The sequence below is a fragment of the Monomorium pharaonis genome, chromosome 11 (assembly GCF_013373865.1).
Source record: "Monomorium pharaonis isolate MP-MQ-018 chromosome 11, ASM1337386v2, whole genome shotgun sequence".
Taxonomy (NCBI): domain Eukaryota; kingdom Metazoa; phylum Arthropoda; class Insecta; order Hymenoptera; family Formicidae; genus Monomorium; species Monomorium pharaonis.
Genome location: NC_050477.1, coordinates 5,334,367 through 5,361,038, shown reverse-complemented (window position 1 = coordinate 5,361,038; position 26,672 = coordinate 5,334,367). Strand labels below are relative to the sequence as shown.

At 38.1% G+C, this 26,672-nt stretch overlaps 1 protein-coding gene across 7 annotated transcripts in view; it reads left to right on the top strand.

Annotated features, from left to right (window-relative positions):
• LOC105839687 (NAD(+) hydrolase sarm1) overlaps window positions 1–26,672 on the top strand; it is a 103,138-nt gene that overhangs the window by 46,646 nt on the left and 29,820 nt on the right. The window contains exons 1-2 of one of the 7 annotated variants that reach the window (XM_012686170.3): window positions 11,157–11,533; window positions 13,434–13,659. The exons of 4 other annotated variants lie outside the window; for them this stretch is intronic. In XM_012686170.3, coding sequence (XP_012541624.1) covers window positions 13,567–13,659 — 93 coding nt within the window. In that variant the 5' untranslated portion in view covers window positions 11,157–11,533; window positions 13,434–13,566. Of the gene's footprint in view, window positions 1–11,156; window positions 11,534–13,320; window positions 13,660–26,672 lie in introns of those variants that run through there. 2 more of the 7 variants (XM_036294031.1, XR_003625986.1) reach the window with 2 other exon arrangements.

Below are 26,672 nucleotides of genomic sequence, written 5' to 3'. Positions count from 1 at the left end.
TTTTTTTACAGGTTACTTGTGCAAATGTTGTCTTAAAAGCGATATAAGCGGAATAATTGGATTGCTTCTTCTTCTGAAATCGGCACTTCTCTTTTCATCAATTATTAATTTCGATGAAAGCGAGTTCGCGTGCTTGCATAGTTACACGGGCTCACTTACGCACATTGGGTACAGGTACCGTCGTACCGGGATGTAAACTTGACTGGCCGGTCACCGTGGTGGCGTATCGAATAACGCCTTCACGACGTAGTCTAGCCATCGAATCGTATTTCTGTTGTCGCAGAAATGTCACGCAAATCTTATGCAACGCGACACGCGCGCGCCTCTCCGGCTCCGAAGAAGAAAATGTCATTCCTGAGTCATCGGTTTCAGAAAAAGAACAGGAAAAAAAAAAGATGCTACCGATAATAATATTTATGTTTTTTGGCGCTTTATCTTGCTTACTCAGGCTGTTCCGTAAATATTACATAAGTAGGATATGTACGATAATTAGACAATAGAATCTGTGCAGTATTCTATTATTTTACTTAAAGAAATCTTTTTTTTTTTTTTAATAAAAGTTATTTTCTATGTTTAATCTTTAAGCCGTCGAGCATCAACTTAATTTAGTATCATGAACAGATGTTTTTACTCGGGGAAAACTTGATATAATCTCATAATCTTTTACAATTATACGACAAGTGTAATATACATATATTTTTAAGATAAGCGATTCGAAGTCTGTTTGAACTTTCGATCATATCGATTTTCCGTCGAGTGGTATCGAACGTTTTTTGTAAATCCACGCGCTTAGTGGTGCACGAGAGCATTATCGAAACGACGTTCAATTAATTGAACTCGGGTACGTACGGCATCTTTTTTTTTTTACTGACGTGATTATGAAATCCTTTTTATAGGAGCGAGAAGCTTCTCTCATATTAAAGTATTCCGTTAGACCGCGTAGCAGCTGGCGCTTGGATCATTTAATTTTATGAGAATTGCACGTGTGATAATGGAATGCGGCCAATTCGTCGCGGCGCTTCAAAGTAGAATTTCTGAAGGAATTCAGGTATCGCCTTCACCGTCTTTGCGTATTTGCATCTTTATTTCTAGATGCAAACATTGAAAACCGTTGTACGATTTTAGAACTCCAAGGCTGTTCTTCGTCGCATTTTTTTTTCTGTAACTGAAAGAATTTCCCGTATTCCCCGGGACTTTTTGCGGCAAAAGATAATTCGTATAATTTATTTTTAACAATTAAAACGCGATTAAAGAATTCATAATAATGCGTTTGAAGTTTCGAATAACAGTCTAAAAATTCGGTCGAATAATCGCGCATTTAGTGACAATTATTAACTAAAGCATTGCGACATTAATATTCGCTGCAGAAGTAAGTCTCAAAATTACTCACTTCTGCAGCGAATCATTTGCAATTTCACAAAAATGTTTTACATGTACTTTGTATGTACATAAGTTTAAAATATTATAATCTTTGCCTTTTATTGCTTCATCGTTCTTTTTTAAATTGAAATGCTATTGCGTCTACAAACTTTATTGTGTCTTTAATTATTTTAATTGCACAGTTGGCAGCCGCAAAAAATTCATGGACGTTATTTCCTTCGAGAGAAGAACCTTTTTATGTCGTTTATTATATCTGCAATGGTCACCGGTGTTATAAACGTAGAGTACGGCAGTAAAAGATGCAAATTAATGAAAAAAAAAGATAATTGACTTGCGTCCTTGCGGGCGGAAGAGTCATTTAGCGGCGCGTTATCTTGTACTTTGTAAGGACTAACGATCCTACAGGCGCTCGTTACAAGAATTAGCATTCTAATGCGGTCACATGCGACCCATTTTGTAGCACTTTTTTCTCCTGCGACCAATATTTGTCAGCCTTCCAGGCGCTATCAGTTTCTTTTACTTAATGATTCATTTAATTACGTGTTGACATTTAGATAAAAGTACTATAGAAAACACAGAAAGATTTATTGCTTTAAAAAAGTCAAATTGGACTTTACGATCGTCATTACAAAAGCAATATTTTATAATGTTTTATTTGGCATATGTCCTTCTTTATTAGTTACATAACTATTTGACGGTAAAAGTTACAAAAACCCGCGCTTTAGGAAAAGTAATATATTTCCTTTTAATTTATCGTTTGGAAAATTAAATTTATGTATTTTTATTTTCTGAGCTATCAAATAAAACGTCTTTGTTTTAAGAAATAAACATTAATTGCGACTTGCTTATTTTAGGAACAAAACTTATAATTTTTTTAGAGGAATAATAATTTTCTTATTTTATGGTAATTTAGATTTTTGTATTTCTACGAAATCTCGAACTTCTCTCTCTAGAATAGAAATTAGGCGCACTCTACACGAACGCTGTGAATCATATTTCTATCGCGTGTCTCGTTACATGTGCGCCACGAGTGCAGCAGCGGATCCCCGATGTAAGCGGGTGCGATCGCGATTGCGATCGCGCGGTCATTTACATCGAGTCGAGTTTACAGGATCTTGTTTCTCGCTGGTTTTTCCCCTGGTCCTCTCGTGCGCATTTTTACCGGCGCACCTCGCAGACTTGCAGGTTGATAATCCGCCTCGAGTGGCGCCATTCCTGATTAACGATGCCCACGCATTTTCCTCGTCTTCGTCGTTTCTCCCCGGCGTTCCGCTTTTATCCAGCCTCCACTTTCTTCCTCCATCCGATAAATACGAGACGTTTGGTAAATAATGATACAACCGTTATTCCGTCGCGTTTGTTATTCGCAATTAAAGAAACAACCCGAATAACGAGCGCCGTTTTATCGAGAGGTATAATTATAATTATCTTTTTAAGTATAATTAGTAAACACTTATCTCTTCTTTTTTTCTCACTGAGTGATTTATATTGGATTCATACAGAGTACTGTAAAACGAAGATGGCGAAGTTTTTAATTTCATTGAACAAATAAAAATCTGACAAAATTAATATACAAAAATTTATAACTATAATAAAATGCTTAAAAAGCTTTTGTTACTTCAAAATATGCTTTTTCAGAGATCTGATAAAAATAATAAGCCTATTATTACCTTTCAGTAATGTTTTTTTATTCAGATCTATGTATTTCATATACAATTGTATCGTTTCGCAAGTGAATAATCAAATCGCTGATTATCTATTGCGATAACTCAGTCGCGAGAAGAAGACGGGAAAAACTCTTTCGGTTACTAATCTGTTAAATTTTTGATCGCGTCGCATGACAGTCGGTAAAGGACACACAGTGGGCGTAGGACACGTCGGGGATTCGTGATTAAAAGGGGTCCGGTGTATCTTGCCTCGTCTATTCATATTCTAATTCGTTGCGCGACGATCGTGTGACTAAAGAAATATTTTTTTTCTCTGTTTCAGGTGAGTGCTCTTTTTAATTTCCATGTGAATTGCCGGTAGACTGGATCTCCGCTACTTTTTTTCCTCCGGGGAATCCTTTGTGTTGAATGTATCGCATATCGCCGTCTGGGTTTGTACAAACACGTATCTTTTTGCGAACATTGGCCCGACCCGATTGTGGGTTTATCGGCGAGAATAAATTTCCTCTTCACGAGCGGGATGATCCGAAATACACAAATGCTTTTTCAGAAACGCAATTTTATAACTTATAAAAATTTACAGAACGTTTACTATCGGGAAAACTGGGAAAATGTAAAAATTTGCAGATTTCCCATGGGAATTTATCTTTGAAAATTGTAGATTTTCATGGGATTTTATTTGTACCCAGGAAAACCTTCAAAATTTTACTTTTAAATTCTACTTTTCTATCTTCTTTTTCTAAAACTTATATTTTTATTTTTTTTGATAATGCTAAATTGATTAGTAATAAATATATTATCCAAACTCTCGTGTAACTCGTGAGTTTTTATTTGAAAAATTAGCAACAATATATTGTTTCTAAATTATGTATTTTTGATAAATTAGGTCTATGTAATTCAGACAAATTATCTTAGTTTATATTATTTCTATTTAGTATTTTCTCAAATTTAATATTCAACATTTAAATTTTTTTTGTGGTTGTACTTTAAAAATACATAAAGACATGTAATAAAATTAATTTATTCTAAAGCTACATAAAAAATTTTGTTGATCTATCTGAAATTTTTCTACAAAATTTAAATGAATATTTAATTCAGTTTCTTGTTGCGGAAATAAGCATGGGGATTCTCATTTCATGTAATAATCATAATCATAATCGTAACATAAAATAATATAGTGCAGTTCATATTTGATATCACGTCAGTCCATCGCGTAATTCAGTCTGAGTACGGAGTTTCCATGTGATCCGAGAAGAGCTGCGCTGTATTTGTACGTGAGAGCCATTGGGCCATCGCTACGTTGTCTGGTCGTTATAACGGTGCAGTGGTGTAGTGCAATATCCCCGTGTATTGTCATGCACGCAATATAACGACACGCAAGACGAGATGGGCAGCACTCGACTTTCGCATTCTACGCACCGCTCGTGAAGCCGCCGAGCGATGAGTCATGGCGATGCGCTCTGCATACATCCGCGCCCCTTCGGGAAGAGTGCACCCGAGATGCATCGTGTACTTCTCAGGCATCTTTTTCTTCTGCGTCTCAATCTTCTCGATCGAGAATTATTATCTCTCATGTAATCTCGATGGATTCCCGCGTAATTTAGAAAAAATTTGCCTCCCCGCAAGAGGTGAGCCTAAAAAAGTCGTTCTGAAAGGACTCACTTTGTCGTTCAACTGAATAAAAATGATATGAATTGGGTACGTTATGAAAGGAGCTGAAGAGGATAAGATGTAACAATTGCAAATATTTTCAAGCAGGAGGCCATGTCTTGCAGAACCGATCACGCATGCGAGCACGTACGCGCACGCATCGTCGCCAAAACACGCGAGTAGATATGCAACAACCCGAGTCTACTGACCTAGAGGGGGATTTCGGGGCCTTCTCTCTCTCTCTCTCTCTCTCTCTCTCTCTCTCTCTCTCTCTCTCTCTCTCTCTCTCTCTCTCTCTCTCTCTCTCTCTTTCTCTCTCTCTCTCTTCTGTCTCTGTTTGCAAGGCCTGATCGTGCTCGCACAGCTGGAATTCCTTCGTGACTCACCGTCGCCCAGGTTACCTTGGCCCTCGGTTATGGGAACTTACGGGACCCCGTGGTCTTGTTCGCGTTTCCATGCGTGATGTCGCGCACGAGCGGAACATGAGTCACCGCGGCCGAATTTCTGCCCTTTCGATATCATCATCATCCTTCTCGAGAGCCTCTTTTGGAAACCGATCGGTATTGAGATTGACGAAGGCGACCTCCTTCTTTCGCATGCAACGTGAAAGATGGACAAAAGATTCTTTATTTTCAATTTTACACGGCTGAAACATACACTACAGAATATTTTTTCTATTCAAGTTTTTCATAGAATTTAAGAAAAAGTTAAAAAATCAGTATTATTTGATAGTTTTGAAAAATAAGAAATGATAATTAAAGATTCTTCTCTACCGAAAATATTTTTCTTATAAAAAAATATAAGATTTCTTATCCAACATAATTATCAAAAATATAAAAATAATTCTTTACATTTTTATTTTCTAGAAATATCCTCGAGAAACTTTCTTGAAAAAAAAAAAATCTTTGAATATTCTTAGACTGTTTTGCCAGTATTCCTCAGATTTTTTTCAAGGAGCATGTTTTAAAAATATTCGCAGAATATCTGGAGGATGTGGCTATGTTGTCGCTAATTGCGAGTACGTTCCTCTTTCCTCTGGAAACTGGTGACGAGGACGTCGACCTTTTCCCAGAGTTCGCGACAGAAGGATGTTGAATGACCGCACGCATTGCGTGCTCTTGATAACGTACAATACGATATATAGATGTGCGTCTCTCTCAGTATCGTAACGGGCGGCCTTGAACTTCCTGTTCGAATGATTCACGAGTCTTTCATTCATTCACTCGTTCATTCAAGTTCGCATGCAATGTGTACAGGATGTGCTTTAAAGTAGCTTTCATTCTGATTTCTGACAGTAGATTTTGATCTTTGATAAATATTCTAATAATATTGTAAAACACTCCTTACAAAAATTTTATCTTCCATAGAACATTAAAAAACATTGTTCCAAGATTTTAAACAAATTTTGCGGAGAAATTGTAAGGTGCTTTAAAGATTGTTTAATTAACACATCCCTAGATAATAATATATACATTTACTTTTGATTTCTGTTATTAATAAATAATTTTTTATAATTTAAAATTGTCAATTCGTAAAGTATTGATAAGATAATAATCTTATCAGCACATTGCTTTCTAGATAATAATATATCCATTTACTTTTGACTTGTTATTAATAAATAAATCTTTCAGAATTTAAATTTGAGATTAAATTTGTGAAGTATTAAGAAATGAGACTATATAAATTACACATACACAGTTGAGATGGATGCTCTTGATATGTCGATTAAGTTAAAATTAGCTCGTTACTTTGGCTTAGTTGTTATTTTGCTGCAATGATTCATTTGCACATTTAGAAAATTCTAACAAATTTTCGCGATTATTACTGTAGAAATAAGATGATTTTTTTGCGGTTGATTTGTAGATAAATAAAACTTACTTATGATTTCTTGTGTTTATATTACATAATGTATATTTTCAGTATATTTGGATAATTGCGGCTGCAATAAATTTTTTACATAACAGATAACAGAATGAGAGAGAGAGAGATCGAGAGAGAGAGAGAGACCGAGATGAATCACTCATCTCCTGTTCTGCAACTGCCTCCTTGAGTATGCGAAGGTATCCTAGAGATGTGTTGTGACTCATCGACCTGACAACTTGTACGATCACCTGCGCGCAGGGTGGATCTCACAAACTCGCATAATTTAGCTACATTCTTAAAAAAATTTTTTTAATTTTAAAATATTTTAACATTCAATGTAATTTTGATTTATTATAATTACTTTTTGATTCGACGCTTTATAAAGACACAATAATATGAATAAATTATCTTACAAAATAACTAGTATACGACATATCTAGCTTCCTAAAATACGACGTTTGATATTGAGATATCTATTTAGGTATGAATGATTCTTCCAGGTGCAAATATTTGAGATTAATGCGCGATGCGTTATCGCCACGAGCGGCAATTAGGGTAATTGAGTCGGTCGAGATAGCGGAATAATTAACGAAAAATGTCTAATGACTCACTTTCGGCCTTTCTCTCACACGCTCGCAATTCTCCCGCGAGCTGCGCGCGAAGACGGATCATCTTTTTCCACGGAAGAGCCGCCGCCTTCGCCGTAAATGCCGACACGAATGAAAATATTATTCGCTTTCTCATGCTCGCACGTCTGCCTTATCGCCGCGAAGGAAACCACGTGTGTAAGTATTCCTCCGATAAGAAGCCGTGAATCATCACGACCCTCGCGACAAGATAGAGTTACGCGTGCAACCGGTTACGAGACTCGTTTTGCATCATTACGTCGCTGCTCAATCTGTTTGTACGCGGCTCGATTAGAACAATTGTATATCTAAGACTATAATACGGACTTTGAAAGCAAGATAAACGTTAAAGAATAGGAATATAGAGACCTTAGGAATGTGGAATGTAAAGTGTAGGTTATAAATATTAAACGTAAAATAGGTTTACGTATTTTTTATTACGTACCAATATAATTAATAAAAAAAGTTACGTAAATTGCAACAAAATTTTGTTGTCGAGAATTTCGATTATATTGTTGGAACGATTATCGCCATCGTGATCATTTTCATGATCGCAGCGTTCGTCGGGGCATTCGAGTTTGCAAGGCGCGTTGCACCGGTTGGTTGGTTGAAGTGCATCTCGATTTAGATGCAACGCGTCTAGAGAAGCAATGTGCACCGGCTAGGAAGTCGATGCGGTTTCAAGTCCGCACAGACGTGCGCGATGGTTAAATTAGACTTTCGTGAGAGGCCCCGCCGAGCACGTCCGCGGCGAATTTATCGCTCGAATATTGCGCAGCTTACATCCGCTCGCCCTCTTTTCCTCCCTCAATCCATTGTTTTTATTCTGTATTAATTTCTTATTACGCTCGTTTATTCCAACGGGCTATTTATACTCTTTGTTAATTGCTTGTTACATATACCATTTTATTCCTGTAATGTATATTACTAGCACGGCGCAGTACGGCTACGATTTTCATTTGCGAAAGTGGGAGGGGGAGAGGGGGGAGAAGCACATATACTTTTATGATCGCGAGGATATTCATGCCGGCCGGTGCGGTACGGAGATAATTATCCGACCGAGAATGAAAATTCTCGAGGCAGTAAACGCCTCGCGCGCAGCGATAGTAAAAGGAAAACCAGGCACATCCTTGAGCCATCTCTATCGTTATGTCCGGCATCCTAATAGAACAAGCCTGCCTCGCTTGCGAGATCGACAAGACAGAGAGAGGTTCGATGCACCGAGTGCTATGCGAAACATTCGGACCAATCGAACCTGAGAAGCTGTGTACTCTAATTATCTTTTTCTTTCTCTTTCTTGAGTTCTTTAATCTTTTACTCGTTCCTCTCTCACGGGGATATTTACGTCGCTATTTGGCTCTATACGCAGATCGTTAAATCAATTCAGACGGTCGAGATGCGCAGGATATTCTGCCGATTATCGCCCTTAATTTAGAGCAATAAATTTAATTTCTTTTACATTAAGGAACGTTTGTAACGTGAAATAGAAAACAACACGAAAAATATTTAATAAACTATTACTATTCACATTTCCTCCGTAATGAGAGCAGTAAATTTATTTATGAAACAAGTTTATACAAAACTTATGTAAACTACTGTTTTTACTATACGAATACTTCAATTCTTTGCGATCTTCAAGCTGCAGAAAGACGTTTACCACGTATATCTTACAGATATTTATTGATCGATGATATAAATAACAGGAGATCAAAAACGGTATAGTCAATATTTCCGGAAGTGACGAATGTTCGAATTCCACTTCATAGATGAGTCGATTCTATTTGAGAGAGACCCAATTTTGCTCTTGCTCGCTTACGTTGAAATATATCTCGTCGTTGTCGGTATTGGAAGCTGCTTTCTCCTCCCTTCCTCTCCTTCAGTATACAGCGAAGTTACAAACTTCATTGGGTAACCGGCGATTTACGACTTCCCAGAGATCGCGCTTTGACAAGAATCGCGTGGCATCCTTGACTCACGAAAGTGAGTCACTAGACCGAGCTGTGGCGATCGTATCACATTTGTTATTCGTCCTCTTCGAGTCCAAGTTCAAGGCTTCAGCTTGTCTGAATAGCCGGACGCCATCGCAAATATAACCTGGAATTCTTAATATACATTTCTATTGAATATTTATTACGAACAGTTATGAATATTTATACGGATGATAAGAACAAAGAATGTGTGTTAGAATTAGAACCTAACAATTTGCAACATTGTATTATTATTATGAAATATTTTGCAGAAAATATTGCTATATTTTACGAATTACAATTTTAATATTGTACAATATTAATTAATTACAATATTAATTTTTTAAAATTAAACTCAAAAATTATATATAAGCCGTATAAAAGAAAATACCGCAAAAATATAATTCTTTGCGCAAAATATGTAAGACAAGCACAAAATGTTTTAGTGCAGAGACGTTTAGAAATTTCAAAAAATTGCAAGAAATTTTTAAATTTATATTATGAGGAATATTGCATAACAGCAGTTGCATCATCGATGATGCATCTCGCAGTGACGACCCTACTTTTGTCCGTCCAATTTAGCGGCACGTAGTAGTACGTTGCAATTACATCATCAGTCGAATGAATGGACCAGTGATAACTCGTAATTCCGGCTCGAACAGCTAACTTTGACTAAGAGGAAACGATCGTACACGTCGTGCGCCGGTAATGATTTACATGACTTTATATGGCGAAAGATTATATGCCGTCATCGACGCAGGTCGGCCGATATCGATTACGTCGACGACGGCACAAACGTGTACAAGAATAACCGAATGTTAATTAGTTCGTTATTCCCGGTATTCAAGAATAACGAAGGCATGATTAACGAAGTGCCACTCTAGCATTCGACGGTGCCATATCGGGAATCATGCAAAAATCACATTTAAAGTCTCAATAAATTATGTAAAATCATGAGTTAAAGTTTATATATAAGGACACACGAAAAAATATAATTAATTAAGATGTAATTAATAATGAATTGATACTTCTCTTAGAAACTATGTCTGATTTTTTAATATTTTTAAAGTTGTCAGAGAAGCTTACACATAAAAAATTGTATAAGTATATGAATTGTTAGAAGAAATAATAATAAAAAGAAAAATTGAGTTAAATTTGTTAATTACTAATTAACTTACTTAATTACTAATTAAACACTAATTAACAAATTTCAATTTAATAATTTTGAAGTTAATATTGCATTGTCTAAATAAAAATGTCGCGTGATAATTGTTAAAATATGCGGCAAATTATTTTAGAAAAAAGAAGAAAATGAAACGGTACATTCTCTTCCTTAGAAACCGGATGTAAGTCCCACTTCCGGAGGGCTCTTTACCGGTCCGCGAATCTGAGAATCGTTCGGGAGACTTCAACGAAATGGCCGTACTTTTGCCCGTATTTACACACCGAATACCTTTCTCGAGAACGTCATTCTATTCTCCCCACTATCACACCCATGATGAATCATTGCGTACGTACAATTCTCGGAAGACAGTTCTTATTACGTGTACCGCTATTACGAGGATCCCTCCATTAAGTGGCGAGTTCAGGCAAGATTCACGGTCTGTCTAAAATGCAAATACAATTGACAAATTGATTGCAACAGTGACCCAAGAGCAATAGTATCGTCGCGGTTACGTCATCGGCCAATGAAAGGAGCAGTTACTCATCCGAATAGTCCGCGACTATTATAATTGAAGGAAAACTCGAAGCTTATTTTCCCTTTCTCCTTCTGCACGATCATGTGTAATACTAATTTTCAATTAATAAGAGAGAAGAAAATGATCCAAGAAATTAGATTTGCATTAACGTGAATATAATTTTCGTTTTTAAAAAGGTTTGCATTCCAATCATTTCTCTTCTGTTTCATAGCTTCGTTTTTTTTTTCAATTTTTCTCTATTTTCTTTGTGAGCAATCCGGAATGTAAAAAATGTCTGAAGTTGGTTCTTCCTTGAATCCGGCTTCTTACCTCCAGTGGCACTTTGCCCTCCCTTCGATTACCTCAGTCTTCTTCTCCTGCTACTGCTCCTCCTTCTCCTTCTCCTCCTCCTCATGCAGCCAGCTGATTTCCGACCCACCATCGTCGCACCGATGGCGGGGGAGGGGGGGGGGGAGGACTACTTCGTCATCGTTGGGTCGTCAGTAGACGCGCCAACTCCGTTGACAGTAGATGCGTGAATCATCGGGCCGAGCTGATGATAAGATATCAAGAGATCGCGCCGGCGAATCGACAGTATAATCGTGAGTTCCGTGCGGTGAACAACGTTATACTTTCGTGAGACGTCTTTCGCGATTTTGTCGGAGGTGCTTGCGTCCAAATGACAGACCTTTGCCATTTAGGTTTTTCTCTTCTCTTTCTTATTTACTTTTTATAAATTAATTAAATACTTAAATATAGGATAATTAATGGTAGAATAAATAATAGAGACGTAACAATTGACCAGTGTGTGAATAAATAGTGTTTCAAACATTATACATTTATTTGCCAGAAATTAATATACAAAGGAAAATGGCACAATGTTGTATCAAGATCGGTTTGACAATTAATTAAGATGTCAACAGTACTTATAATCGTTGTTAAATTAAAGAGTGGCGGAGTTACTTCGCAGACAGTTTAGAAATGTGACCTCGCGTGTCGCGTGAAAATCTGCGTCTCATCGTTAAGAGGAAAAACAGATAGGAATTTGCGAGACAGAGAGGAAAACGTGTTTTTAATGCGTTCACAATCCTCATGTGCATGCGTAACTCGTCGACATTTACGGCACTGGTCGCTACGTGACTTCCTCGCGGAAATAAAACAGACATTTCGAGTTCCTTTGAACGGCTCGTGCTTGGTACTCATCTTTTAAAAATTTATTACATTACATTTGTGACAAAAAAAATTTACGATATTCGTCGAAACATATATTACATACAAAATTTTATATATATGATATTCCTGTTTTTTCGAATGCGGACTAAATGAATTGTTAATTTCTAATGAATTATTTTTTATATATTAGTAATATGATTAATAGGAATTTAGAATAAATATTATTTCCGCTTGGTATATATCGGCAAAGTTTTATTAAAATACATTCGTCTGGACTTGATCGCCAATCGCGCCGAAATTCACTCACGGCAATTATAGATTAGTTTCTCCGAAGCACTTGAGAAAACGTCTGGTGCACGCGTTTGCACGCATTGCGGGAATTCTTTATTTGCGTAAATAAGCCAGGGGTATTTAAACAGCTGTCGTGACGAATGTTTTATTGTTGCTCCAAAATGCAAATATCGAATGATGATAGTTCTGGAGTTACCTTCACTTTTGCGAATCGTCTTCCGTCCTTGAAAATTGCTACAATCCCGAAAGACACGTTTCAATATAATTTATTAATTGTTAAACTATTTTGCTTGGCGGTTTACACTGTGCTTTTTTTTACAGCTGTATAAATATTTTCTCTTCTATTTCTGAAATGTTTTTCTTCCAGAATTAGTCACGCGTTACGTATTTGACCGAAACGCCGGAACTCGTACGCGATAATATTCTTATCGGTGATTACTCGCGATCTTTTCTCGCGCTTTGATAAAACGCCCCGCCGACATCACCTCGGGAGTTTAATCGAGCGGATTCCCGCGATCTTGGCTCTCGTCCAACAGAGCTTCCGAGAAATCACGGATATTTGAATCGGGCTAAATCGATAACGCGATCTATGAGACAACTTATCGTCGCTCGCTCTCTGTCGTGTCAACAAATTATAGTGCAGAGATATCTTCGTGAAAGATCATTCTATATGTTGATCTTGTGTGCGTCGTGAGAAACTTGCCTGACCCAGTTTCTTTACGTCAATGCCGTCTGATATTTATAGAATCCGGCAAGATGAATTGTCGACTAATTATACACTGCATTACTCAAAATTAAGACAGTCATTTGGTAATAATTTTGTTTTAAAATAGATACTCGAAATAGACTTGTATAATAGATTTATATTTTAATATTCTTTTTCAACCTCTTTTATTTTATCTTTTATTTTACTCTTTTAATTATATTAGTTATTAGAATTATTTAACTTTGCATTTAAAAATATTTTTTTTTACTTTGTGTCACTTTCCTTTATTTGTTTCTATCATTTTTATTTTATCTTGTTATATTTTTTAATCCAATGATAACTGAAGGGAAAATAGAATTAAATGCGATTAAATAAAGTTTGATAACGAATAGAACATTTGAATATCTGTATAAATAAATGTATAAACTCAGGCTCCACAAGAGTGAACGTCAGCGGTCGTGAACGTCCGCGCAAGGACACTGAGAGTGTGCTGTGAACTTGCTCGTGTGTTTGAATTCCATAGAGAAAGAACTGAGAGTGTCCACTGTGTGTGTGGTTTCATGAATGAGCGTCGACAGAGGATTAAACATGCTGCACAAGCATGGAAGCATGCCGCATGGCGCCGCGTATAGAGGCAGAGGCGCTTTTCTGAAATCCGTAAGTCATTAGAGATGCGTGCAAGCTCACTTCCATCTCGCGCTTTTATCTATCCCGACTGTCCATTGCTCCCCCTTCCTTTCTCTCTCTTACTTTTCTCCCCAATTTCTCAATTTTCTTCGATCTTTTTGTCGAGCGCCGGTATCTAATCAATAACGTCACACATATTTGTCACGTGTGTGCGCGTCATCACGGATCTCAAACGAGATTCGCGCGTCTCGTTATATCTGTCGGACGTAATATCGGACGTAATAGCGCCACGTCACGATCCGTTACAACGAAAGAGAAAGAGAGAGAGACTTGTGACATTATTGTGCTAAAATGGACGGACGATGTCATGCCCGGCGACGTATCGACTTCTCTGGGAGTCCGATCTCCCGATAGTTGCACGTGCGCCGGGTACATGTGAACTCGTAGAGACCGAGGAATCGTCAGGTACCTTCCGCGCGCTCGTAACGATGACTAATCGTTGTTGATTGTTGTGATGACGGCCGGCTTCCCACGTTCGGAATTGCGAATCGAGTGCAGGACACGCCGATACTCGTTTCGATCGTTGCACTCTCTGCATTTCATTAAACGCGCACCTCCAGAAGCTTCCGGGATTGCAATCTCGAAATGGAACGTTTTTATTCGTTTACAAATAATTTCGCGTCTTTTCTGGAGACTGTAAATGGAAAAAAAAAAATTTTTTTCTAACGAAATGTTACGAATGATTACGATAGAATAATGCTGTTATTTTTATCAATGAGTCTCAATCGTTACAAGAATGCTAGAAGCTTTTCGATGAATAAATTGAGAGAAGAGATGATTAATGCAGTCGTATTGTGATTTGATTAATGAATCGTCTTCTGTTTTGACGAACGTGCACAACGAAAATATACAAGACATTTATTCGAGATTTTGAAAAATTTGATGCCCCCTAAAAATCGAAAGAAGCTATTCGTTACAAGCTGTACTTCAACAGCCTGATGTCAATGAGCCTCAGTTATATTCTATGTTTTTTGTATTTGATTAAATTATGTTTGGCAAGTTATTGCTTCTTAAAAAGCTAAAAAGAATTTTGTGTCTAATATCTGTAAAAAATATACACGTCTTGATGCGTTGTTATGTTAAGTATTAAAGATTGACGTTTCCGAAAATTTTCTTCAAATTGTTAACAATTTTTTCCAGATGACACATAAATACACCTTTTTCAGGGAAAAGAACGGAAATGCCTGGTTCATGTTACAAATCGATGATGGTCGGGGCTTAAGAAAATATTTTCGTACATTTCGTAACGTGCGTTTTACAGCACACTTAACACGCACTCGCGCGCGTGTTCCCCGAAACCTCGTTTGAACGTCGCGACACGATATAAATCGGCCCCGCGAAGAGTCTCTCGAACATGTACATACACACCTCTCGGTAGCGAATCGCCTCGGTCTCCATTTCTGTTCTTCTCGGAACGGAATCCGCCGGAGCTCGCCGTGAGCTTCCACCTTTGCCAGTCGCCTTCTCGGATTCGGCGCGCGATAAACCGGGCCCTTTCATGCGCTTTCTTACGTAATCGAAACATTGTATGATATATATCCACACGTGAGAACAAAAATTACATTGTTTTACGGAAGACATTAATTTTTTAATATCTTTTTTTACAATTTTACACATTTATTCCTCGATATTTTTATTCAATTAATTATTTGTCTCAACTAATATCGATTTGATGCAAATTGTTTCTTTATTTGATGATAAATATTTTTTTTTGTTTATACCATTTATATCGTTTATACATTCTTAACCGTTTGAGTATTGCGTGGACGCTGACAATAGCACTGATATTATTGTACTTACTTATCGCATACCACGTTATCAGACGTGATTAAATCGCACGTGTGAATACTTTTCGCAGCGCGGAAATGCCAGGAAACGTCAAGTGTATAATAAATATATCGGCAGGCTATTTTTAGTCGCGACGTCTATTCTTCGTTGGAAATTACATTATCGATAATAATAAATTTAATCAAAGCAATTGTACATGCTTCATTCTTCGCGAACGTATGATTATATCACCGATATTTTGGCGGAATATCAGATAATTAGTCATTTCCTCGCTTGACTCATTGGGTTGAACTTCAGAAAGAACTTTTTTTTCTTTATTTGCATCGATCCCCAAATATCTCTCAATCACATTGATAAAATCTTCGCATTTGATTGCATTCCTTCAAAGGTTTTATTGGGAGAGATATATTTATAAGCGTATGTTATCAAAGTGATAACGTAAGATATAATAATTTTTAAAAGCGATGTAAATATATCTGTGATTTTATGTAAAAGTACTAATGACAATAAGAGATAATTATAAAGAGATTTACGTTTTAAAGAGGACTGAATCGTTTTGGAGATAGCTTTTCATGCTTGTTATCTATGCACATATTACTTGGGTAATTTTTATTTGATCTAATCTTTATCATTTCTTATTTTTAGACGTGATAAGGAAGAAATTAAATTTTATCTTTGACTTTTGGAAGGAAGGGATGAAATAAAATAATCAGCAATGAATGGACACTTTTTTTATTAATACAAAGTATAAAGTAAAAAATTAACAGAAAATCAGTTATCATAATGTAATAATTTATACGTATAACATAATTTTGTTATTCTGCATATTATCTCATATTTACTGTAACATATTAGAATTGCGATTGTACAACAATATGTAAATCTTACATTTTTTGGGAAATAAGTTTTGAATGAAAAAGAAAAGAAATGGAAACAAAATAAATTGACATTGAATAAATGGATTCCTTAATTTGCTCCAAAATTAAAAACCCGAAATTCTCGTTTTCAAGGCGACACAACGTCATGTAATGCGTTCAGAAATTGCCGCCGTTGGTTTAGTTGTACCAGCTGGCCTCCTTTATGCCTCGTAACCGATGGATGGAACGTGTGCGTGGAAACGTGTCTCGACCGCACAAGGCGCCTTTGTTTAAGATGCTGCGAGTATATTTTATCGCGGAGAATTCGTTTTACGAATAACATCAAATAATGTGTAATGCACTCTACTCTTGAAAATCGATGACGATTATTTCTAAAATCAAGAAGACTGAAGATGCAAAAACGAAAATTTACAGACACATAAAGCTCAGAAGAAAATATCTTATCTTTTTAAGAGAGTTCTCAAGACATTTCTAGAATGTTTCGCATTCTCACACAAGTATATATACATAGCATATATTATAAAGCAGAATGCGAAAGAAGTCGCCACTGCCGCTAAAGGTTAATCCGATATATGGACGGTAACGAATCTTACCGGTCTTAAGGGCCGGTTTCACACGTGGATGATATTGCAAAACATCGATTGATAGTTCACCGATCAAACGACTTGGCACGAATTCATTTCATAAAACGGTCAATTCTCTCTTGCCCTAAATTTTTCATAATGAACTACTCTTCTTCATAATAAATTTTTTTTTACATTTTATATATGCATATATTTTTAAGTTATTTATAATACATTTATTGATTCTACTATTTTTACACATACCACAACAATCGAAGCGAGTTTTTTTTTTTAATGAAACGTGACTATCCGAGTTTTCCTGATCGATATCATTTCGATTATTATTTTATTTGCAAGGATAAAGAAGATCGCTAGTTGTGAACGCGACTTTATACACAGTGCCGACGATGTCGTCTTCGAATCGGTTCTTTGTGTCTGGCGAGAACCAAGACGCCTACGGCTGTCTGCCAATATGCTCTCAGCGATAGCAACTCTCGATCGCCCAGAGGTATACATGGAATATATACGAAGAAATCGATTCTCGCTGTGATATTTCACGCTATGTATTCATTGTCACGTGTTTTCCTTCGTTGTCGGAAATTTATTTTATTATCAGTCTTGATAGTCGGAAGAATCCGAAGAAGAACTTCAATACACCGTTAAAACGACACTAGATATCATCAAATTGAATTATAATATGCTATTTGAATTTTCCCTTTAATTTATTTTTACATATTTCAAAATACAGACGAGATTGCCTTTCAATTTACCTTAAAACTTCCTTCTACAAAACACATTACGAACGAATCATCTTGTCCACCATTTCAACATTTCGATCCCCTATTTTGCTATCTCCAATCACTATTAAAGCAAAAATACTCATTCAAGAATTGTGTGGCCATTAAACTCGATTGGGATGACCATCTCCTATGATGGTAACCAACAAGTGGACCACGTTCTCAATACTCTTCAAGAAATGACTCATCTCACGTTTCCTCGTTGGCTTGGATGCAAGTCAACGGATAAAATCGAATTCATGGTTTCTGTGAGCTTCCCAACAAGCAGCTGCTGCCGCTGTATATCTTAGATCTACAGATCAAATGGATCATTTCAATAAATCTTGTGGCTTCAAGACAAAAGTCGCTCCATTAAAGAACTTACGATACCCAGACGAACTTTCCGGAGCTTTCTGTAGTAAAGTTAAGTTCACACATATTGAAGGTACTTGAAATTGGAAATATTCCTTATCTGTGGAGGATTCTGCCATTACATACACGTGGATTAATAATCATCCATCTCGATGAAGAAGAATTCGTTCACAACCGAGTGTGTTACATTCAGGAAACCTTACCTTCCGCACGTTGGAAATTTTTTTCCGGGTAATGAGAATCCGGCTGATCTTGCTACCCGAGGATTGACTCCCATTCAATTATCGGAACACCCAACATGGTGGACCGGACCCCCATGCTGTCACAAAAATTCCTCAAAGTGGCCACAGCCACCCAGGCACTTCTGTTAACGAAAACCTTGTAGAACGTCCAGTTAAGATTTTCACAACTAATCTCACGCCTCCACCACTTTGGGATCTTGTTCATAAATATTCCACAGTAATGAAATTGTTCCGCATTACTGCCATTTGTCAGCGTGTACTTGCTCGAATGCGCAAGCATCCACAATCATCATTAACAATCCCACTAACCAACAAGAAATAAGACATGCACGATTTTTCTGGATAAAACATATTCAAAATTCTTCATTTGGTCAAGAAAAAAGACCCTTTCGAGCGGACAATCATTGCCTAACTCATTCACTTGCTAGACTAACTCCCTTTCTTGACGCTACCGGATTACTACGAATAGGAGGTCGCCTTCAGGCCCATATTACCTCCGAACGCAAAACATCCTCTGATTCTCCGAGAAAGTCACCGTTAACCTCGTTGATTATTTTAGACTCCCATTTACGAACAATGCATGGAGGAACCAACTCACGCTAATTATATCAGAAAACACATATTGGATCGTTGAGGGCGGCTCTATACGCTCTTTTTTTTGAAGTGTGTAAAATGCACCGATATCGACAAAGTCGAGCTCAACAACTAATGGGACAACTTCCACTGAACGAATCACACCTTCGCGTCCTTTCTTGCACTCAGGCGTTGACTATGCTGGCCCTTTCACATAAAAACCTGGAAAGGAAAAAATGCCAAAACGTATAAGGCATATATGGTTTTGTTCGTTTGTTTTTCGACTTCGGCAATTCATCTAGAATTGGTCACTGATTAACCACCGAGGCATTTATTGGAGCATATAAACGTTTCACCTCTCGAAGAGGAATATGTGCGACGTTGACTAGCGATTGCGGAACAAATTTCACAGGAGCAGATTGAATTGAAAAGATTATTTTCTTCCCAACAAGGACTAGGCGAGTTGCATCCGTCCTAGCGAACGACGGCACTCAATGGAAGTTTCATCCTCCGGCTGCTCCTCACTTTGGAGGAAAATGGGAGGCTGGAGTTAAGTCCGTCAAATATCATTTAAACGCTTAGTGGAGATACATTGCTCACGTTTTGAGGAGATAATACGTTGCTAACTCAAATTGAGGCAGTACTCAATTCACGGCCCTTGAGTCCTCTTACGGATGATCCTGATGACATTCAGGCCTTGACTCCTGGGCACTTCTCGTGGGAATGCACCTTCAGTCATTCCGACAACCATCGTTGGAGACAGTAAGTTTCACGACTTCCGATGGCAATTGACCCGTCAAATGTTGGATAGTTTCTGGTCGCGATGGTCCAGGGAAGTCTGCAGCGCTACTATTCTATTCATAAGTGGAATCACCATCTCCACTCTGTCAAATGGCTCCCTTGTGCTAGTCATTGACGAGCGCTACCCTCCGTCTAAATGGCCTCTAGGGCGCAATATTCAAACTCACCGGGCCCTGATGGTCTTGTACGAGTCGTGTCCATTCGGACACAAAAATCAATTCAAAAACGACCAATTGCAAAACTCTGCCCATTACCTATCAACAATGAAAATCTCTAATTGTTCATTAACGGAGGTTAATGAAGGCGGGCGTAATGTTCAGAAAATAAAGGACGCATATGCATGAAAGGTTTCTATGTAGTTGTGGTACATTCGTACATGATTGATACCGAGGACGTTGACCGACCCTCGACGCGACTCACGTCTGATCTGGCTTTGTTTGACCAATTTCTCTTGACGACGCTACAAACAGACAGTCAGATTTTCATTCATTCTTTCTGAGACGAGGGTCAGAGTAACGTTCATTCAGATTACAATACCCACGTATTGTAAAGGTTTTCGTCGTCCACGATTCTCGTGCAAATTGGTTGCACATTCAAAGTAGAGACTTACCACGGCCAAGTACACTGCATAATCAGTTTCTGCAGACCCTACGGGTTGCTGAAAGATAGAGTTCGAGTTCAATTCCTGCAGTCACCACGACGAGCAGAAAGAGTGAGAGAGAGGGACATTCGACCCTAAATTCTACGGCCTATCGAGAGAGTGAGAGAGAGGGACATTCGACTCTAAATTCTACGGCCTGCTGAGAGAGAGAGACCAGGAGATCGAGCTCCAGGTACACGGAACCTCTGTAGAGAGTTTTCAATTGAGTTCTTGAGAAAGTTTTCATCCTGTTTCGATTACACGACGGCGAACCGACAGGACAGAACTCAATTCAGAGGTTCCATTCAGCTGTACTATTCAGACATTATTCAGAGACATTTTCATACCGTCGTACTTTCGAACGTAATCTATTTAGATGCGTTCACATGTTGGCGTCACTATCAGACGTATTCAATCAACTGTTTAGAGACATTTTTTGATAATGTTAAACATGTATGAATCAAAAGTTTTAGTGTAACCTTCTTCTGCATATGCGTTAATTACTTGAAATATTGTAAATCATTTGAAAACTATTGATGTAAAAATCTAGAATCACTGTAATGTTCCGTAATTCTCATTACGCTTATCATTCTCAACTAATTTTATGATTCATTTGTAAATATTACGATTATAATATGATTGCATAAAGCTTATGGTATGGAATGCAGATTATTAATTTGAATAACCGTTTGACGTTATTGTATGAATATTTTAAATTTTAACCCTAGTAATTTCTGATTGTTGTGTATTCTTAATGTATTCATTCTATATGTGTGTAATTCCATATGTGTTATTTACTATATTTGTTGTGAACGTCCGTCATTAACCGAATTGTCATAAATTAATACAGAATATCATAGATTATTCAGACTTGTCATAGATTAAATTTTATATTCTGCCAAAATTATTTTAAAGTTATTAAATTTTCTGCCACCTTTATTTGACTCTGTAACATTTTCAACCGGCGTGCTTTTGTAAACAATTCCGGCATTCTTTCATCATGCGCGTCTCCCACGACTTGATCTCCCAAAATTTAACGGAACTCGCCGTCGGATTGGGCTTTCATTTAAAGATTTATTTCAATCGCTTGTTATTTCAAATCCGACATTGTCATCCGTAGAAAAGCTTCAGTATTTGATAATCAGTCTCACTGGCTCCGCCGCTCAATATTAAAAATACAACGTTATCAGCTGAAAATTTTCAGAGATCAATGGGATGCACTAAATTCATTTATGAAAATAAACGTCTTCTCGTTCACGCAGCAATGAATTCATTGTTTCAATCAAGCGCATGACGAAAGAATCTGCCGTGGAACTAAAGAAATTATATACAAAGTTATGCAAATTTACCGAAATTTCGAAAGTTTAGAACGCCCTGTCTCGACATGGGATGATTTTCTTATTTTTGTCGTGGTGCAACGTCTCGATTCCGAATCTGTTAAGGCTTGGGAGAAACAATTAGGATCATCCAAGGAGCCGCCTACTTGGCAACAATTTAGTGAATTTCTCATTTCTCAATTGTTAACTCTTCAAGCATTTGAAAATTCTCGATCTGGTTTACTCCCACTACAGCCAAATTCAAAAGCAGTCAAATCTCATTATCAAGGAAAGTCAACCGAAAATAAAGTAAATAGTTCATTCATCTGCCCTATCTGCTCATCAAATCATTATGTATCTAAATGTTCACAGTACACTTCGAAATCTGTTCCGCAAAAGTCGCGCTTATCAACAAGCACCAAATTATGCTTCAATTGCTTAGGAACGCATCGAGTCTCGGCCTGTCAAATAACAAAGCGCTGTCAGAAATGCGGACGGCGTCATCATACATCAATTCATAAAGAATATAATAAGTTTAATTCATCTAAACACGACACTACTAAAAAATCCGTCGAATCATCGGATAGTTCGACACCTTCAATTTCCTCTGAAGCTCAGACTCTTCATTCCAGTTGACTAAATAATAACATTCCGTGTGTTTCTTCTTGCTACGGCGAGGGTGCTGGTTATATCACCTACCAAAGAAACCTTCGAAATCCGAGCCTTACTTGATCAAGGATCGGAAATCTCTTTGATTTCAGAACGTATCGTTCAGCAACTTCGACTTCCTCGAAATCACTCATCAATTTCTTTGGTAGGAATCGGTGCACAACATTCCAATAAAACTAAGGGTGTCACAACTATTAAATTAAGAGATCGTTTTAATAAGTTTGATTTTTCAATTCAAGCACACATTTTACGTAAACTTACTACATCAATTCCTTCTACTCAAATTAACAAACCAATATGGCCGCACCTAAAAGGACTGCAATTGGCAGATCCGAATTTTCTTTCCCCTCGGTCCATCGATTTAATTTTAGGCGCCGATATATATGGACATATTATTGAAAATAAAGTTATCAAGGGACCCCCACATTCACCCACTGCTCAATTCACAAAACTTGGATGGATTGTGTCCGGTCCAACAGACACTAACGTTTCTAGTAATACCTCGCACAGCTACCATGTATCTGTCGATGATGAACTTTACAGATTATTACATCGTTTTTGGGAAATAGATGAGATTCCTTCCGTAAACACTTCATCTTTATCTTCCGCTGATCAAGAGTGCGAAAATCATTTCGTATCTACACACAGTCGAGACGCTCATGGTCGATACATCGTTAAACTACCGTTCAAACGGTCTCCTGATCAGTTAGGCAACTCACGAAATAATGCCGTTCGATTAAGTACAAACTTATCCAACAAGTTTTCAACTAATTCTGTTTACGCCCAGTTATATTCAAAATTCATGTCCGAATATGAAAGCTTAGAACACATGCAAATAGTCCCTGAATCTCAACCTGAACCTCAACCTGTGTATTACCTTCCCCATCATGGAGTTATGAGAGAGCACAGTCTCACCACCAAACTCCGGGTTGTTTTCAATGGTTCCAGTCGAACTACCTCCGGCGTATCGTTAAATGATCTTCTTCACACAGGAGCAAAACTCCAAACAAATCTATTTGATGTTCTCGTGTGGTTCAGTAAATTTCATTGTGTCTTTGTCTCTGATATGGAGAAGATGTACAGGCAAATCAAGGTTCATCCAGAAGATTGGAAATTCCAACGTATTCTGTGGTTCAATCAGAGCAACTGTCTTCGTACATATGAACTAACTACCGTCACATATGGACTAGCTTGTGCTCCTTTTTTGGCACTTCGTACTTTACTTCAACTTATTGAAGACGAAGGTCAAAACTTTCCTCGTGCCATTCCATCGTTGACAAAAGGGCGATATGTCGATGATGTATTTGGAGGCGCAGATTCCATCGACGAAGTTTTAACCGATCATTACTCAATTAAATCAACTCTGCATGGCGGGCGGTTTCACTCTCCGAAAGTGGATAAGTAATTATCCTTCCATTCTTAAAGACATTCCAACTGAACATCAAACGAACCTCACATCGCTAGAATTCAAAGATAGTACAGTTTTAACGCATTAGGATTATGCTGGCAACCAGCAATTGATGCCTTTCAATTTACCTTAAAACTTCCTTCTACAAAACACATTACGAAACGATCTATCTTGTCCACCATTTCAACATTGTTCGATCCCCTAGGTTTGCTATCTCCAATCACTATTAAAGCAAAAATACTCATTCAAGAATTGTGGGCCATTAAACTCGATTGGGATGACCATCTTCCTATGATGGTAACCAACAAGTGGACCACGTTTCTCAATACTCTTCAAGAAATGACTCATCTCACGTTTCCTCGTTGGCTTGGATGCAAGTCAACGGATAAAATCGAAATTCATGGTTTCTGTGATGCTTCCCAACAAGCAGCTGCTGCCGCTGTATATCTTAGATCTACAGATTCAAATGGCATCATTTCAATAAATCTTGTGGCTTCAAAGACAAAAGTCGCTCCATTAAAGAAACTTACGATACCCAGACTCGAACTTTCCGGAGCTGTTCTGTTAGTAAAGTTAAGTTCACACATATTGAAGGTACTTGAAATTGGAAATATTCCTATTTATCTGTGGACGGATTCTGCCATTACATACACGTGGATTAATAATCATCCATCTCGATGGAAAGAATTCGTTCACAACCGAGTGTGTTACATTCAGGAAACCTTACCTTCCGCACGTTGGAAATTTGTTCCGGGTAATGAGAATCCGGCTGATCTTGCTACCCGAGGATTGACTCCCATTCAATTATCGGAACACCCAACATGGTGGACCGGACCCCCATGGCTGTCACAAAATTCCTCAAAGTGGCCACAGCCACCCAAGGCACTTTCTGTTAACGAAACCTTGTAGAACGTCCAGTTAAGATTTTCACAACTAATCTCACGCCTCCACCACTTTGGGATCTTGTTCATAAATATTCCACAGTAATGAAATTGTTCCGCATTACTGCCATTTGTCAGCGTGTACTTGCTCGAATGCGCAAGCATCCACAATCATCATTAACAATCCCACTAACCACACAGAAATAGACAATGCACGATTTTTCTGGATAAAACATATTCAAAATTCTTCATTTGGTCAAGAAAAAAGACTCCTTTCGAGCGGACAATCATTGCCTAAATCTCATTCACTTGCTAGACTAACTCCCTTTCTTGACGCTACCGGATTACTACGAATAGGAGGTCGCCTTCAGGCCTCATTATTACCTCCGAACGCAAAACATCCTCTGATTCTTCCGAGAAAGTCACCGTTAACCTCGTTGATTATTTTAGACTCCCATTTACGAACAATGCATGGAGGAACACAACTCACGCTTAATTATATCAGAAACAACTATTGGATCGTTGGAGGGCGGGCTCCTATACGCTCTTTTATTTTGAAGTGTGTAAAATGCACTCGATATCGACAAAGTCGAGCTCAACAACTAATGGGACAACTTCCATCTGAACGAATCACACCTTCGCGTCCTTTCTTGCACTCAGGCGTTGACTATGCTGGCCCTTTCACTATAAAAACCTGGAAAGGAAAAAATGCCAAAAACGTATAAGGCATATATGGTTTTGTTCGTTTGTTTTTTCGACTTCGGCAATTCATCTAGAATTGGTCACTGATTATACCACCGAGGCATTTATTGGAGCATATAAACGTTTCACCTCTCGAAGAGGAATATGTGCGACGTTGACTAGCGATTGCGGAACAAATTTCACAGGAGCAGATTGCGAATTGAAAAGATTATTTTCTTCCTCAACAAAGGAACTAGGCGAGTTGGCATCCGTCCTAGCGAACGACGGCACTCAATGGAAGTTTCATCCTCCGGCTGCTCCTCACTTTGGAGGAAAATGGGAGGCTGGAGTTAAGTCCGTCAAATATCATTTAAAACGCGTAGTGGGAGATACATTGCTCACGTTTGAGGAGATGAATACGTTGCTAACTCAAATTGAGGCAGTACTCAATTCACGGCCCTTGAGTCCTCTTACGGATGATCCTGATGACCTTCAGGCCTTGACTCCTGGGCACTTTCTCGTGGGAAATGCACCTTCAGTCATTCCCGAACCATCGTTGGAGACAGTAAAGTCTTCACGACTTTCTCGATGGCAATTGACCCGTCAAATGTTGGATAGTTTCTGGTCGCGATGGTCCAGGGAATGTCTGCAGCGCTACTATTCTATTCATAAGTGGAATCAACCATCTCCATCTCTGTCAAATGGCTCCCTTGTGCTAGTCATTGACGAGCGCTACCCTCCGTCTAAATGGCCTCTAGGGCGCATAATTCAAACTCACCCGGGCCCTGATGGTCTTGTACGAGTCGTGTCCATTCGGACACAAAAATCAATTCTAAAACGACCAATTGCAAAACTCTGCCCATTACCTATCAACAATGATAATCTCTAATTTGTTCATTAACGGAGGTTAATGAAGGCGGGCGGTAATGTTCAGAAAATTAAAGGACGCATATGCATGAGAAGGTTTCTATGTAGTTGTGTACATTCGTACATGATTGATACCGAGGACGTTGACCGACTCCTCGACGCGACTCACGTCTGATCTTGCTTTGTTTGACCCAATTTCTCTTGACGACGCTACAAACAGACAGTCAGATTTTCATTCATTCTTTCTGAGACGAGGGTCAGAGTAAGACGTTCATTCAGATTACAATACACACGTATTGTAAAGGTTTTCGTACGTGCCACGTATCTCGTGCAAATTGGTTGCACATTCAAAGTAGAGACTTACCACGGCCAAGTACACTGCATAATCAGTTTCTGCAGACCCTACGGGTTGCTGAAAGATAGAGTTCGAGTTCAATTCCTGCAGTCACCACGACGAGCAGAAAGAGTGAGAGAGAGGGACATTCGACCCTAAATTCTACGGCCTATCGAGAGAGTGAGAGAGAGGGA